The sequence below is a fragment of the Jaculus jaculus genome, chromosome 5 (genome assembly GCF_020740685.1).
Source record: "Jaculus jaculus isolate mJacJac1 chromosome 5, mJacJac1.mat.Y.cur, whole genome shotgun sequence".
Classification (NCBI taxonomy): domain Eukaryota; kingdom Metazoa; phylum Chordata; class Mammalia; order Rodentia; family Dipodidae; genus Jaculus; species Jaculus jaculus.
Genome location: NC_059106.1, coordinates 53,622,286 through 53,638,915, shown reverse-complemented (window position 1 = coordinate 53,638,915; position 16,630 = coordinate 53,622,286). Strand labels below are relative to the sequence as shown.

Here is a 16,630-nt window from a genome sequence, read left to right as displayed (position 1 = left end):
CCCGAGCGCCCCGGCGACGGCGTGGGCATCGCGGCGCGCCCCCCGGGTCCCCGCCGGGGCAGCACCATGGCGTCCGAGTCGGTGAAGGTGGTGGTGCGCTGCCGGCCCATGAACCAGCGCGAGCGGGAGCTCCGCTGCCAGCCCGTGGTGACGGTGGACTGCGCGCGCGGTCAGTGCTTCATCCAGAACCCCGGCGCCGCCGACGAGCCGCCCAAGCAGTTCACCTTCGACGGCGCCTACTACGTGGACCATTTCACTGAGCAGATCTACAACGAGATCGCCTACCCGCTGGTGGAGGTGAGGGCGCCCCGGAGCTGCTGAAGACCCGGGTGGGTGGGTGGGTGGGTTGACCCGGGCCCCTGAGCTAGTCGAGAAGGACCTGGGCTCGGGTGGGCACAGGTGAGCAAAGACAGGTTGGTCTAGTGAAGGCTTTTGTTCAAGCTGGCCACTTCCCCCGCTGAACCCAGTGTCCCAGGTGGTCCTTACCCCCTTCCCGCCCGGCCCTTCCCTTCCTTAGAACTTCAGCCCTAGGACCATTGGCCCAGGGCCCTCATCCCAGACCTGCGGGATCTTAAAAGCAGCAGCCATTCCGCCCGGGCTCCCTGAATCCCAGGCCTTCCTTCCTCCTCCTCCCTCAGGCCAGTGGCTTGGGCTCGCTATCCATTTCAGCACCACGCGTAGCGTCCTCTAGCCCTTCACATTTTCATTTTATCCACACCAGCCAAGCACCTGCTGCAAGTAGCCAGCCCTGGGTCAAGATTTCACTGTCCTGTTTCTAAAGGGAGCCACTGGCGTAACTTCGTCCTGGACGGATGGAAGCTCTTCCTCTGTCTCTGGTCTGCAGAAGCATTTGAGGACAGGCAGGGGACAGTACCTGGCTGTATGCATTTGTTACACTAGTAGCTGTTTGTGCTTCGTGACAGGGAACACATTCCTATTTCACAACACGTGAGGAAGCCTCAGGCCAGAGAGTGGAAACCGCCCAAGCTTCCGCTAGAGTTTGTGACAAAGGCTGGACAGCTTCTTGTGTCTCTTGACTCTGTCTCCCTGCCACTTAGGCGAATCACTAGTGCAATCCAGCATCACTGGCAGCTCGGTGAAGATGGGAACAGGGTGGGTGCTGGAGAACACCACCTCTCTCATCTTCTCAAGTCAGTAAAGAAACTGACTGGACTTTTTAAAAATTTTTTTGATTTTTATTTATTTATTTATTTTTACTTGTGTGAGTGTTGTGCATGCGTGACTGTTTGCTTGCAGTGATGGGGTGTGCCTGCCTGCGGTGGCTGAACTAGAACACCTGGTGTCCTGCTCCATCCTCCTTCCACACTTTTTTTTTTTTTTGATTTTTTTCAAGGTAGGGTCTCACTCTAGCCCAGGCTGACCTGGAATTCACTATGGAGTCTCAGGATGGCCTTGAATTTATGGCAATCCTCCTACCTCTGCCTCCCGAGTGCTGGGATTAAAGGCGTGTGCCACCACGCCTGGCTTTCCACACACTTATTTGAACTAGGGTCTCAATATTCTCAGAGCTTGCTGATTTTTTTTTTTTTTTGGAGCTCCCCTTTAAGACTAGGATTAAAGGTGTGCCATGCTGGGCTGTTTATGTGGATTCTGTGGTCAAACTCTATCTCTCTCAGACCTCCTGTCAAACTCCATCTCTCTCAGACCTCCTCTGGTCTTTATGCTTGCACAGAAAGTGCTCTTAACCAATGAATTCTCTCATCTACCTGATTTGACTTTTTGTTTTGTTTTGCTTTTTTGAGGTAGGGTTTCACTCTAGCCCAGGCTGACCTGAACTTCACTATGTAGTCTCAGGCTGGCCTCAAACTCACAGAGATCCCACCTCTGCCTCCCAAGCACTGGGATTAAAGGCATGCACAACCATGCCTGGCTGTAGCTAATTTTTTTAAAATTTATTTATTCCTTCCTTCCTTCCTTCCTTTCTCTCTCTCTCTCTCTCTCTCTCTCTCTCTCTCTCTCTCTCTCTTTCTTTCTTTCTTTCTTTGTGTGTACACCAGAGTGTCTTGCTGCAGCAAACAAATGCCTGCTTGACTTAATGTGGGTACTGGGGAATTGAACCTAGGCCAGCAGGCTTTGCAAACAAGTGCGTTTAACTGCTGAGCCATCTCCCCAGCCCCGTAGCTGTACTGTTTCTGTAGACTCCCTTCCTTGGGATTTGGCTACAGTGATACTCCTGGAGCATTGTTCCAGGGGCTTCCTGTGTCCCCTGCTCTGCCTGCGTGTTGATTTGAGAAACCTAGTGTGGGCCATAGGCTGGGTCATCTCTGTCACTGCTTGTCCCACTTCAGGGGCTCCATCCAGGCATGCATCAGCCGTCAACCCTGAGGAGCTGTAGAAACCCACACCAGACAAAAGGAGGGCTGCTCATTTTTGTCCTCCGTGAGAGGCCCTGTTCTCTCAGGCTGTGGATGGGTCCTGGCCATCTTGCACAGCAGCTTTGGGGATGCCCTCTGAGCTCTGTTCAGTCTGCCACGCGCAGGTACCATGTATCATGAGGCCTGGGAGCAGTTCTCTGAGCCCATGTTCAACATAGAATCCTCTCCACCCCAAAGTAAGTTCTGTAATGTGCAACCTTATGAGCTCTGTGAGAGTGTGGCTGCCTTGACACCTGTCTGTCCCTTGACAAGAACATGGGGCCTGGTATAGGAAAGCCAGCACATAGGTTGTATAATACATCAGTGAATGAGGAAAGATCTTAGAAGTGGTACCCGGTTTGTCTCATCTTTCTTTCTTTTTTTTTTTTCAATTTTTATTTATTTATTTGAGAGCGACAGACACAGAAAGAAAGACAGATAGAGGGAGAGAGAGAGAATGGGCGCGCCAGGGCTTCCAGCCTCTGCAAACGAACTCCAGACGCCTGCGCCCCCTTGTGCATCTGGCTAACGTGGGACCTGGGGAACCGAGCCTCGAACCGGGGTCCTTAGGCTTCACAGGCAAGCGCTTAACTGCTAAACCATCTCTCCAGCCCTGTCTCATCTTTCTTTCCAGTCTCCTCCTCCTCCATGCCCCTGTTCTACCTGCTGTCTCCTCTGTGTGTGAGCAAGCTGTCCCCACAGCCTTCCTCTTCATGTCCCCAAGTCCACGCCTTCCCTCTTGGCAGCTCCACTTGTACCCCATGTTTGCTGCACAGAAGGCTTTGCTTTATTCTTCCCACATTTTTCTGTCCCTCTTCGTTTTTCTTTTTTTGGGGTAGGGTCTCCCTATAGCCCATGCTGACCTGGAACTTGCTCTGTTGCTCTAGGCCTCCTGAGCGTTGGGATTAAAGGTGTGTGCCACCTTTTCTGCTCCTCTTCTTGGCATGCCCTACCTTTACCTGTTGCTGAACTTGCGTCCTTCCATGCCTCCCTGGCCTGAATAAGAAAGACTCTCTTGTGTCTTCTCCCCACACTCCAGGCATTTAGCAAGCACCTGCCTATGCCTGCACTTGCTGTATGAAGGCATGGGATATTGGTGTGTAAGCAGCTTTTTTTTTTTTTTTTTGAGGGGGGTTTTAAGGTAGGGGCTCATTCTAATTCAGGCTGACCTGGAATTCACCATGTAGTCTCAGGGTGGCCTTGAACTCAGGGCGATTCTCCTACCTCTGCCTCCTGAGTGCTGGGATTGAAAGTGTGCCCCACCATGCCCAGCTATGAGCAGCTTTTGAAGGGGTATGGTTCCTAGCGTTAATGGCAAATGTAGAAACTGAGGCTTAATGTGCTGAAGACCCGTCCAAGGGCGCAGAGTGAAGAGTAGAGATGGATCAGAGGCACATCCTTTCCCAGCGCGAGTGAGTTCCTGAGTTCAATCCCAAACACTGCCGGTAGAACAAAACAAGCATGGGGTAGGATTTGAACCAGGTGGGCAGGCTCCGCAGCACATGGTAACAGCCTTCTACCCATTACTACTGGAGAGTAAAGCTGGGTGCCCGGGCAGGGACCCTGATCCTGTGAGACAGGCTCCTACTGCACACCTGGGTCTACTCAGCTGAGCACGGGCCTTGGCTTCCTCCTGCACAGGGAGTCACTGAAGGCTACAATGGCACCATCTTTGCCTACGGCCAGACGGGCAGCGGGAAGTCCTTCACCATGCAGGGCCTGCAAGACCCCCCCTGCCAGAGAGGCATCATCCCCAGAGCCTTTGAGCATGTGTTTGAGAGCGTCCAGGTATGGGCCTTGTGCAGGGAAGGGACAGGTCTTCTGCCATACACGGTTCTCAGGGCACCTGTGACCTTGGTAAGGACTGTGGGACGTTGTAGTCCAGCCTTGTGTGTTGGCTTGGCACTGGTCAGCAGAGATAGGCTCTGTTTTCTAAAAACGTGATGGGAAAAAAACAGAAAATTGGACCAGATGCACGTTTTCCTCTTCCTGCTCTTGCATTATAGCATTTACCTGATAGTTCATGTGGAGGGAATGACTGAATACCCTGACCGGATGTGATTATGACAACCATGGCGCCCCCTTTACTGTACACTGGCCACAGACCAACGCTTGTATGGAGCCCTTTACTATCTCGTGTACCCTCGACTAACCAGTCCCTTGTCCTTGTGATGACTTCCAGGGAACTCAAGGGGCTGAGAGAGCTACCGGTGACCCTCTCACCCTCCCAAAGCCAGGGCTTGGCCCAGGCGGTGACTGGTGGAACTGTGGCTGTTCAGTTTCTTCTCCTGAGTAGTGGAGAGGCCTCTGTTTCTCTTCCCACGTGATAGCCGTATGAGAATGATGCTGCTTGGGGAGACAGAGAGACACCCAAGATGGGGAGGAGGGAGAGCTTGCCAGCAGGATGGGCAGGGCAAGGTGTGGGTGGGAGCGCCTGTGGCCCTGAAGTCCTCCTCCTCCATGATGTCCTGGCTGTAGAGCTAGGCAGCAGGTAGGCTTGACAATCAGACATCTCTTGTGCTCTGTCCACTTCCTGCAGTGTGCAGAGAACACCAAGTTCCTGGTCCGAGCCTCCTACCTGGAGATCTACAATGAAGACGTCCGTGACCTGCTGGGCACTGACACCAAGCAGAAACTGGAGGTGGGTGCCAGACCCCGTGTGGGCAGAGGGCATCCAGCAGGAGGAAACGGGGCTCCCTCAGGAACACAGCGAGAGCATCCTGAGGCACACAGGCTGATTCAGACAGGAGTAGGGACTTTTTTCTTTTCTTCTTTCTTTCTTTTCTTTTTTTTTTTTTTTTTTTTTTTTTTTTTTGGTTCTTTAAGGTAGGGTCTCACTCTAGCCCAGACTGACCTGGAATTCTCTATGTAGTCTCAGGGTGGCCTCGAACTCACACAGTCCTCCTACCTCTGCCTTGTGAGTGCTGGAATTAAAGGCATGCGCCACCATGCCCGGGCAAAGAAGTAGGGACTTTTTGTTTGTTTTTGGTGATAAGAATTTCATAGCCCGGGCTGGCCTGGAACTCACAGTCCTCCTGCTTCAGCCTCCTATGTCTGGGATTACAGGCATGCGCCATCATACTTAGCTAGAGTTGGGACTTTTTAAAATTTTTTTTTATTTTACTTATTTGACAGAGAGAAAGGGTGGGGAGAGAATGGGCACGCCAGGACCTCCAGCCACTGAAAATGAACTCCAGACATGTGCCACCTTGTGCATCTGGCTAACGTGGGTCCTGAGGAATCAAACCTGGGTCCTTTGGCTTTGTAGGCAAGTGCCTTAACTGCTAAGCCATCCCTCCAGCCAAGGATTTTTGTTTTGTTTTGTTTTGTTTTTGTTTTTGGAGGTAGGGCCTCACTCTATTCTAGGCTGACTTTTGGAATTCACTAGGTCACTCCGGATGGCCTCGAACTCACAGTGATCCTCCTACCTCTGCCTCCCAAGTGCCGGGATTAAAGACCCGGGAGAGAAAGAGAGAGAGAACGAGAATGGGCACACCAGGGTCTTTAGCCACCGCATGTACCCAGATGCATGTGCCGCTTTGAGCATCTGGCTTTTACGTGGGTAAAACTTACATGGGTTGAACTTGGGTCATCATGCTTTACAGGCAAGCGCCTTAACTGCTGAGCCATCTCTCCAGCCCAGATGGAGTTTTGTGTTAGATTTTGCTTCAGGAAAGAGTTTCTTTTCCCATTCTGAAAGCCAGCAGTGGTAGTGCATACCTATAATCTCAGCACCTGGGAAGTGGAGGCAGAATTGCACTTCAAAGACATCCTGAAGTACAGACTTGAGGCAGCTTGAGCTACATGAGACCCTGTCTCAAAAAGATTGTTATTGCTGGGCATGGTGGCACACGCCTTTAATCCCAGCACTTGAGAGGCAGAGGTAGGAGAATCACCGTGAGTTCGAGGCTACCCTGAGACTACAGAGTGAATTCCAGGTCAGCCCGGGCTAGAGTGAGGCCCTTTCTTTTTTTGCTTTTTTCAAGGTAGGCTCTCACTCTATTCTAGGCTGACTTTTGGAATTCACTAGGTCATCTCAGGCTGGCCTCGAACTCACGGTGATTCTCCTACCTCTGCCTCCCAAGTGCTGGGATTAAAGGCATGCACCACCACACCTGGCTAATTTCTTTTCTTTTGTTTTTATTTCATTTATGTGTGAGAGAGAGGCAGATAGATAGATACAGAGAGAAAGAGAGAGAGGGAAGGAGAGAATGGGCATACAAGGGCATTCAGCTGCTGTAACTGAACTCCAGACGCATGTGCCACCTTGTGCATGTATCTGGTTTATGTGGGTACTGGGGAATCAAACCTGGGTCCTTTGGCTTTGTAGGCAAATGCCTTAACTCCTAAGCCATCTCTCTTTAAGACACCTTATCCCTTTTAATATTCAGAGCAACTTTTTTTGGGTAAATATTATCTGTAATTTGCTAGGGTGCAAGGGAGACAGAGAAAAGCTCGACTTGACGAGTTTTACAGTGCAACAAGTGGCTTCGCTGGCCTTGAACTCAGGCCCCTCACTCAGGCTCCTAGACGCCAAATACCTCATCTCATCACATGGCTCTGGAGCTCAGATTCTGGGATCTTGGTCCACTCTGAAAGTGACATTGAGGATGGGAGATGCTATGCGGCCTGGCACCTGCTAGGTGTCCAGTGTCGGAGCTGTGGCATGCCATCGAGATGAAGTCAGAGAAAATGATGGGGCTTCCAAGTGGAGACAGAGAAGGGCGGGTTTGGCTTAAGCTGATAACCTTACGCACACTTCATAAACTGTCCCGAAACGAGACTCAAGATGAAAGATGTCAGTCACTCCCCAGCACCGGGGAGCCAAATTAGAATGTTGAGGTTTCTGTCTAGGTAGGAGAGCCGGGATGGCTCTTTGGAAAGCCTAGTGAGGTCAAGATGCTTGCTAGCCTGGGCATGGTGGCACAAGCCCATGATCCCAACACTCGGGAGGCAGAGGTAGGAGGAGTGCCATGAGTCCGAGGTCACTCTGAGAATACTTAGTGAGTTCCAGGTCAGCCTGGACTAGAGTGAGACCCCACCTCCAAAAACAAACAAACATAAAAGTAAATGGAGAAGGAGAGACAGAGACAGGCAGGCAGATAGAACACGACTGGACAGCCAGTGAGCAGTGAGTGGCCAGGCTAGACTCAGCTGGGATGTCTTGACCTTGTGGGGAGGCATTTGTCATGTCTTACATCTGGTGCTCTTACAAGGAGGAGAGGCCAGTAGGAGATGCTGACCCAGTTTTGTGTGGCGGTATCAGTGGGCCCCTCCTCCAGCTCTGGTGCTTCTTATCTGACCAAGTCCCCCACAACATCAACAAGCCAGTAATTCGAGTTCCAGAAGGGAGAGGGACAATCAGAGGCAAAGGCTTACTAGGAAGACCCTGTGGGTGCCTTGTGCCAGGCCAGGGGCTGCCTCAGATCTGTGGAGGAAGCTTCCTCCCTCTTCCCCCAGTTCCCACCCATCCAGCCAGGATCTCCGCGCCTCTAACTGCAGCTGGCTGCACACCAGCCCAGCAGCCCTTACCTTCTCCAACAGGGACCTCTGCCCCCTGCCTGCAGCTTTCCCCCCTCCTCTGGGAGCTGATGAGTCACAGCTCAGCCCCCAGCCAGGGAACCAGACAGAGGTCACAGCCCTGCCAGCTAGAGACCTTCTACCAACCCATGGTGGGGCAGTGTGGACTCTCTGGCCCTCCTTGCTACCCTGGACTCTGGGAAGGACTCCATCCATACCAATGCTACACTTGCTTAGAGAGCCCACTGTCCACTGCCTCGGCTGCTGGTGATGGGCAGTCCATGAAACACCCCAAGGGCATCAAGCTTCTGACGTGCTGCTTCATGGGTGATGATGGGTGGGAGGAGATCCTATGCTCATCCTTTTTCACCATCCGGGTACCTCTGTGTAACCAGCCCAAGGGCACATAGGGTGGATATGGACTTGAACCCCGGGGTTCCATTCCACAGTACAAGTTCTTAGTCTGTGCTTAACACAGAGCCTAGTAATTTTTGCTTGCTTGCTTGCTTTATTTTATTTATTTATTTATTTATTTTGAGGTAGGGTCTCACTGTAGCCCAGGCTGACCTGGACTTTACTATTTAGTTTCAGGGTGGCCTCGAACTCATGGCAATCCTCCTACCTCTGCCTCCAGAGTGCTGGTATTAAAGGTATGTGCCACCACTCCTGCCCCCCTAGAACCTTTTATAATTAGAGGCAAATCAGTGAGCAAAGACCAGCAAGCAGTCTGGGAACTCCAACTGACAGCGCCCTTCCCCCAAACACGATGAGCCCCACTCCACAGCACTACTTGGTGGAGCATGGCAGGAGGGTGTCCACAGGGGCTGCCATGGGCCTTTAACCTGCGTGTGGGACCGTGTGTAGTAGTCCCCCATTGAGATGGACCTGGGCCTGGACTTCGGTCACACCCCTGCTCCCATGCCCCTTCCATCCCTAATGTATCCCAGCTGGTTGTCTTGGTAACCTGGCTCTGGCCTCTTGCAGCCTTGAGGAGCAGTTACCAAGGAACAGACCTGACAGCTGCCAGCCATCACTCAGCACCCCTCCCCCAAGGGCCAGCGTTGGTGGTGGAGGGTGGAGTGGGGTAGGAATAGCAGGAGGAACCCCTGAGGGTGTGAGGAGGTGGGAGGCAGGACTGAAAGTAGTGGGAAGCTCCTGAGACAACTCCCTAGTCTACGCAGGGCCTGTGTTCCACGGAGCCCTGTTGAGTTCCTCTCGGTACTGCCTTTCAGTGTGTCCTTCCTGATCTCCACAGCATCTTGCAGAGCTGGGGTTCATTGTCCCTGTTTCACAGCTGAGGCAACTCCAACCAACAGGGCATTTGGCAGGCAAACACCCATTGTCCTAATTCATTCTGCTCTTTTGTTCTTTTCATTCTTTTTTTTAAGAACTATTCATTTATTTGAGCGAGAGAGAGAAAGAGGCAGAAAGAGAGAATGGTTGCTTCAGAGCCTCTAGCCAATGACCTCCAGATGCATGCACCACCTTGTGCATCTAGCTTATATGGGTACTGGGGAATCGAACCTGGGACCTTAGGCTTTGCAGGCAAGCGCCTTAACTGCTAAGCCATCTCTCCAGTCCTCTTTCATCTTTTTCTTTTGAAACAGGGTCTCACTGTGTAGCCCAGCCTCTGCTGGCCTTGGAACTCAGTGATGACCCTCTTCTGCCTCCGGAGTGCTGGGATAACAGGTGTATACCACCACACCCGGCCCTGATTCTGCTTCTGCTAGTGTGGTTTTATTTGCTCTTGCACTTGAAACACACTTCATGTCCAGCTCTGAGAGAAGCAAAGTCTTCTGGCTGCTGAAAAGCGAGCCGGACACACCAGATACACAGCATCTTCTCTGGACCAGCAAGGGAGCTCAGGCAGCAAGTGGCCCTCCGCCTGCCACCATGCAAGGGTCTGGGAACGCTCCCACGGCTGCAGAGGGACAACGGAGAGCCATCAGGAGCCATGTGACCAGGAGGAAGGAAATAGCACTCAGAGCCCTGGATGGCTACTGGGCCAACCCCTGGAGCAGAGGGTCTCAGCTGGAAGCCACTTTCACCGTAGTAGTTCTAACAATTACAACGTGGATAGCATCTGTATTTATGGGGCTCTTAACCACATGCCTGGCCACCACACTAAGCTTTGCTCAGCTTTGTGTTTTCCTTGTGCTACTGAACCCTTACCATGGCCCTATGAGATAGCTAACTCATGCCCATTTTACAGATGTGGAAAGTAAGGTTCAGGTTAAGTAGCTGGCCCAAGGCTGCCCAACAGGTGGGAGGCAGCGGTAGGTTGGTAGTGGGTCCCGCTGGAGTAAGTGTCCTGTCTGTAACACGGTGGTTGAGGTGGTTACAGGCAGGCACAGCCAGCCTGGGCCGTGCCCTTCTCTTGGGTTCCTCGGGGATCGTGATGCCAGATCTCCTATCTGCAGCTGAAGGAGCACCCTGAGAAGGGAGTATACGTCAAGGGGTTGTCCATGCACACGGTGCACAGCGTGGCCCAGTGTGAGCGTGTCATGGAGACTGGCTGGAAGAACCGTGCTGTTGGCTACACTCTGATGAACAAGGACTCCTCGCGTTCCCACTCCATCTTCACCATCAGCATTGAGATCTATGCCGTCGGTATGAGGCCAGCTGCGGGGGAGGGGGTCGTGCTAGACAATATCAACGAGCTTCCTCCTTCCACCAGCTGGGTGCTTCTCCTCTTAGAGCCTGGCGAGCCCCATAGGAAACTGGGTAGAGATGTTCCGACCGCCTGGAGAAAACAGATGAGGGTCCTCCCTATGCCGAGTTGCCTCAGTCAACAACAGCAACATCAGTAATAATAACGGTAGCTAACAGTCAACATGTGCTGTGTATCAGGCAAAGTCCCATTGATTCCTTGAAACCCATGAGCTAGACACTAATGTTATCCCCATGTTTTTTGAGGCAGGGTCTAATTCTAACCCTAAACTCACAGAGATTCTCCTACCACAGTCTCCCAAGTGATGGCACTAAAGGACTGAGCCACCACACCTGGCATCCCTGTTTTACAGATGGGAAAATCAAGGTCTCAGGGCTGGGGATGAAGCTCAGTAGTAAAGCACTTGCCTAGCATGCTCCAGATCTTACTAAATAATTGAGTTGTCACAAGTAAAATGCCAACTGGGCTACCAAGGGTCTGCCCCCAGAATGTCTCTCAGAGCTCATGACTTTTCTTCTCTTTCAGTAATGTTCTCTGCTCTTCTCCATTCATTTGCCTCTTTCTGGAAGAGTTGTTGAGAAAGAGAAGAGGATCAGGGAAGCCCATGGTTATTGTAGGGAGCCTCATTCTGTGTAACCCCATGGACACGCTAGAGGAGGCAGTATCATTTCTCTTTTACACATGAAGATGCTGAGCTTCTGAAATCTGCCTATTCAGGGTCCCATGGCCTTGAAGCAGAGGATCTGGGATTTAAACCCAGGGCTGCCCGGTACCTTGGCTTTTCCATTAACACTGCAGATGAGTCCAAGTTTGTTGTCGGTCATGATTAGAATGCCAAAGAGCATGGAATAGGAGCATAGTTCTAGGAAACTCCTGACCCAGGTTCAAGCCCAGGGCTGATATAGTCACCCTCTAGTTACTGACTTGGGTGACCTGGCCTCAGACCACAGCCCTGACCAGCTTGTTGGCTGCAGGGTTATCCACATGGGTGTCCTCAGGGATGCCCATCTCGGGAGGACAAGATGAATTGTGGGCACAGCCTCATACTGTTTGGCCAGGGGAGTGGCAGGAGGCTGGGCAGTGGACTGGTCAGCAGGCAGGGGGAGAAGCTCTGTGGGTACTTACTGACTTTGCAAGAGGGCTTGAGGGACAAACTGATACTTAAACATTCCTCATCATTAACAATCAAGTCTAATTTTTCAAAATTTTCAAGTCTTTTTTTTTCAAATTTTTATTAACAACTTCCATTATTATAAAAAATATCCCATGGTAATATCCTCCCTCCCCCCACTTTCCCCTTTGAAACTCCATTCTCCATCATATCCCCTTCCCACCTCAATCAGTCTCTCTTTTATTTTTATGTCATGATCTTTTCCTCTTCTTATGATGGTCTTGTATAGTTAGTGTCAGGCACTGTGAGGTCATGGATATCCAGACCATTCAAGCCTATTTTCTTTTATTTAAAAAATATACTTATTTACTTGAGTGAGAGAGAAAGAAAGAGAGAATGGGTGTGCTTGAGTGAGAAAGAAAGAGACAATGGGTGTGCCAGGACCTCCAGCCACTGAAAATGAACTCCAGATGCATGTTTATGTGGGTCCTGGGGAATCTAACTGAGGTCCTTCGGCTTTGCAGGCAAACACCTTAATCACTAAGCAATCTCTGCAGCCTTCTTTTTCTTTTTTTTTTTTTGACATTTTGATATACACACACACTCTTTATATTCACCTACATCACCTTCTCATCCCCTCCCTACTCCCTCTGAACCCCTTCTTTTTGTTAACTAGTTCTTCTACTTTCCTCTTTCTTTTCTTATCCCAAGGTAAGGTCTCACTGTAGCCCAGGCTGACCTGGAATTCATTAGGTAGTCTCACGCTGGCCTCAAACTCATAGCGATCCTCCTACCTCAGCCTCCCAAGTGCTGGGATTAAAGGCCTGCACCACCACACCTGGCTCCCTTTCTACTTTCATGTCTTTTTTTTTTTTTTTTTTTGGTGACCTGAGTTTAATTAAGGTTGCTTGCTCGGTGTGGGTGAGGGGTTATTTTTGGAGCATGAATCACTTGCCAGCAGCTATGCCACTGAAGAAAATGTCTCTCCTTCTCTCAGCAACCATTAACTGCCAGTATCTCTGCAGGGAGGGATGGAGCTTCATGGATGCCTCCTCTCAGGACCGAATGTTGACAGGCCCCATCTTGTACAGGTCTTGTTTTATGCAAGTAACGTAGTTGCTGTGAGCTCATGAGTGCAGCCATCGTGCCGTGTCTGGAAAACGGCATTCCACAGCACTCCTCCCCTTCCTTTAGCTCCTGCAGTCTTCCCACCCCTCCTCTCCAGTGCTCCCTGAGTGTGGAAGAGGGTGGCGTAGGTGTGCCATTCAGGGCTGAACATCAATGGTCACTTATTTTCAGCGCTTTGACCAATTATGAGTCTCGGTAGTTTCTGCTGCCCACTGCAAAACACAGCTTCTCTACAAAAGCTGAAAGCATCCGCATCTATAGGTATCAACATAAATATGTAGAGGGCAGTTTGATGGGCACAGCATGTCTGTTTAGCGAACCAACAGTAGTAGCTTTTCCACTAAGGCCTATGACCCCTCCAGCCATGAGGTTTCAACCAGGTACACAGTACCAGGTATGAATTCTGTTTGTGGAATATTCAGCCGGGCCTCATATCCAATCCGAAAGTGGTTGATGGGTTAGCTCCATAACCACAATGCTGCTGTTAGACCAGTGCACACATCTTGCCCGGCAGGTCAGACATGTGGCTCTAAAATACATATAATTTATTTATATATTTATTTATTTATGAGAGAGAGAATGGGCATGCCAGTGCCTCTAGCCACTGAAAACAAACTCCAGACACATACACCATCTTTGAACATCTGGCTTTACGTGGATACTGAGGAATCAAACCCAAGTCCTTAGGCTTTGCAGGCAAGTGCCTTAACTGCTGAGCCACTTCTTCAGCCCAGTTTTTTTTGTTTGGTTGGTTTTTTGAGGTAGCGTCTCACTCTACCCCCGGGTGACCTGGAATTCACTATGGAGTCTCAGGGTGGCCTACCTCAGCCTCCCAAGTGCTGGGGATTAAAGGCCTCACAGTGATCCTCACTACCTCTGCCTCCCGAGTGCTGGGAATAAAGGCCTGCGTCACCTCACCCGGCTCCAGTTTTTTTTTTTTTTTTTGTTTTTTTTTTAAATAAGAACCTATAGACCAAAGCTCTGCACACTACATCTCTACCAAATGTCCGCACACATTTTATTTCTCTTTTGGGTTACTTTCACATAACTCAGGCCAGTTTTGGTTTCAGCAAGCAGGAGCTCCGAGTCTGCGCACAGGCCACTGCTAAGTTGGAATGGGGTAGTCTGGTGATGGCAGAACCATGGGTGGCACTGAGAACAGTGGGCTGTCATTCTGTTGCCCTCACATGTGTTAGGCACCCTTTACAGATCTCAGCGATACAAGGACTCTTCCAGCTGAGACTTATCCCCATTTCTCTGAGGGTTGGGCTGAGCAAGGAGGTCAAGGGGTAAGTTACTTCTCTGAGATTCACAGCCACTAAGGGATAGAAGAGGAGACTCTCGAGGGCTGTGACTTCAAAAGCTGTTCAGCTAGTGCCCTGGCTCTCATGTCATCTCCACACTCAGAACCTTGTTCCTGGGGGAGGGGCTCTGGAGAATGTGTGTGTCAACTAAAACGGACTCTATGCCTGCCAACAGTCAACCCTACTGGGGGACTAGTGAACCCTACCCTTCCTCTGTAGATGTGAAGGTTTAAGAATCAGATAGGGGTGTGGCTTTGCTAACGTCACACACTGAGGAGGAGGCAGGGCCGTGTTGGGAGCCAGATCCAAGAGTCTCCAAAATGGCTGCTTTTTGCATAAAAGGAGACATTTTTCTCATCATCATCACACTTACCCATCCTCTGCCTTTGGCCTCACAAGGAGTTTGATGGAACTGTTGTAATGGCAAAACAAATAACACAAAACCCCGTACTTGCTGACAGCCAGGAATGGTGGCTCAGGCCTGTAATCAAGCTACTAGGGAGGCTAAGGTAGAGGGGTTGCTGTAAGTTCAAGGCTACCCTACGCTAGAATGAGTTCCAGGTTAGCTTGAGGTAGAGTGAGACCCTGCTTCAAGCTTCCCACACCCTAAAAAAGAAATCCCCCTGCCCTCAGAGAATAGGTTTTTGCTCATGAGAGTCAGGCAGCCTTGGGCTTCAGTCTTTTCTCCCCTCTGGCATCTGTGTGACCTTGGGCAAATTCCGTGCCCTTTCTGGACCTTCATCTCCTTGTCCACACCGTGGTAGACAACCTGTCCTTCACAGGCTAATGTTAGGCTGAAGGGAAGCCTTGTTTGGGTGGGTAGCGGGCTCTCAGGGCCTGATGACCAGCCGTCCTCACCTGGTCCTCACGCCCTGCTTGTCCGCAGATGAGCGGGGCAAGGACCACCTCTGTGCGGGCAAGCTCAACCTGGTGGATCTCGCTGGTAGCGAGCGACAGTCCAAGACTGGGGCCACGGGGGAGCGGTTGAAGGAGGCCACCAAGATCAACCTGTCATTGTCGGCGCTGGGCAATGTCATCTCAGCCCTGGTGGATGGACGCTGCAAGCACATCCCCTACCGCGACTCGAAACTGACTCGGCTGCTACAGGACTCGCTGGGCGGCAACACGAAGACGCTAATGGTGGCTTGCTTGTCCCCTGCTGACAACAACTACGACGAGTCCCTCAGCACGCTGCGCTACGCCAACCGGGCCAAGAACATCAAGAACAAGCCGCGCATCAACGAGGACCCCAAGGATGCCCTCCTCCGCCAGTATCAGGAGGAGATCAAGAGGCTGAAGGCAATCCTGGCCCAGCAGATGGGCCCTGGCCACCTGTCAGGTGGGACAGCAGGAGGGGTCAAGCCACGAACCCCCCCCCCACACACACACTGAAATGTCCCTACCACCTCTGATTCCCTGAGGGCAGATCCTTTGACCACTCAGCTCAGGGCCGGCCTCAGGAGCACTGTCTTCTGCCCGCCTGGGGCCCCAGGAATAGGCCAGCCTGACCTTCCCAGCAGCTGTTGGTTCACCACCCACTCCCCGACTGTGGCTGCTCACTTGTCATCCCCCTGTCTGCTGCTGTCTCGCAGCCTCAGTGACAGCAGCGTCGTGATGGTAGCATCAGGGGGACTCGACTTCCCTGCGTTCCACCCCCTCCTGATGAGGCACCTTGTTGTTGTGGCAGCTCTGCACCCAGACATGCTCGGCTGTCATCTGTCAGCTAGAGAAACCCAGGTCTGGAATGCAGGCCCATAGGGCCTGAGGAACTCCAAGCTCCTCTGTGCCTCTGTCTCTCAGGGAAGGGAGCACGGAAGAGCCTAGGATCACTGACCCCTCAGTCCTCCTTCCTACCTGCCTCCTGTCCACCTGCTCCACACACCCCTTTCATCTGACCACCCACCCAGCCGCCAGTTACCCCTGCCTTCCCACATGCTCCTCACACACCCGTCCACCTACTCTTCTTCCCTCCCCCCAGCCCTTCACCCATTCAAACTAATCCCCTCATCCACACTCTCCACATATCTGCCCATTCACTCTCTGTCCTAATCTCCCCACCCACCCATCCATCTGGAGTTCACCGAGCACCCCTCTGCATGGACCCTGGGTACACACATGCCTGGAGTACCCCTCTGCACAGACCCTGGGTACACACATGACTCAGACTCAGGCTCTGCCTCCAGAGGGACCTCACCTCCTGAGGGAGAGAGACGGGCTAGGGCCGACAGGCACACTGGGTAGAAAGGAGATGTGGCCAATCAGAAGACCCCCACGGAGGATGCCGTGACCAAGGCAGATTTGGGGGGCTGAGAATCTTCTCTGTTAAGCTGAGAGTGTGGCACATGTGAAAGTGTCCATATGTGAGGCACACTTCTCTGCTGGTGTCCTTGGGGTGGTCAGGGTGAGGTGGCAGGCTGGAGCAGAAGGCTGAGAGAGACAAGAGTGGAAGACGTGGTGGTTCTGCCAGCAGGTTCCCAGCCAGCACCTAATGTGCCTAGCCTTCCACGGTGGCGGGGCAGCC

General features: G+C 51.8%; 1 protein-coding gene across 1 annotated transcript in view; it reads left to right on the top strand.

The window, feature by feature from the left end:
* Positions 1-66: 66 nt before the first annotated feature.
* Kif17 (kinesin family member 17) overlaps positions 67-16,630 on the top strand; it is a 30,718-nt gene continuing 14,154 nt past the window's right edge. The window contains exons 1-6 of the mRNA XM_045149088.1: positions 67-297; positions 4,017-4,163; positions 4,915-5,016; positions 10,316-10,505; positions 14,996-15,448; positions 15,602-15,827. Of these exons, the coding sequence (XP_045005023.1) occupies positions 67-297; positions 4,017-4,163; positions 4,915-5,016; positions 10,316-10,505; positions 14,996-15,448; positions 15,602-15,827 (1,349 nt within the window). The remainder of the gene's footprint in view (positions 298-4,016; positions 4,164-4,914; positions 5,017-10,315; positions 10,506-14,995; positions 15,449-15,601; positions 15,828-16,630) is intronic.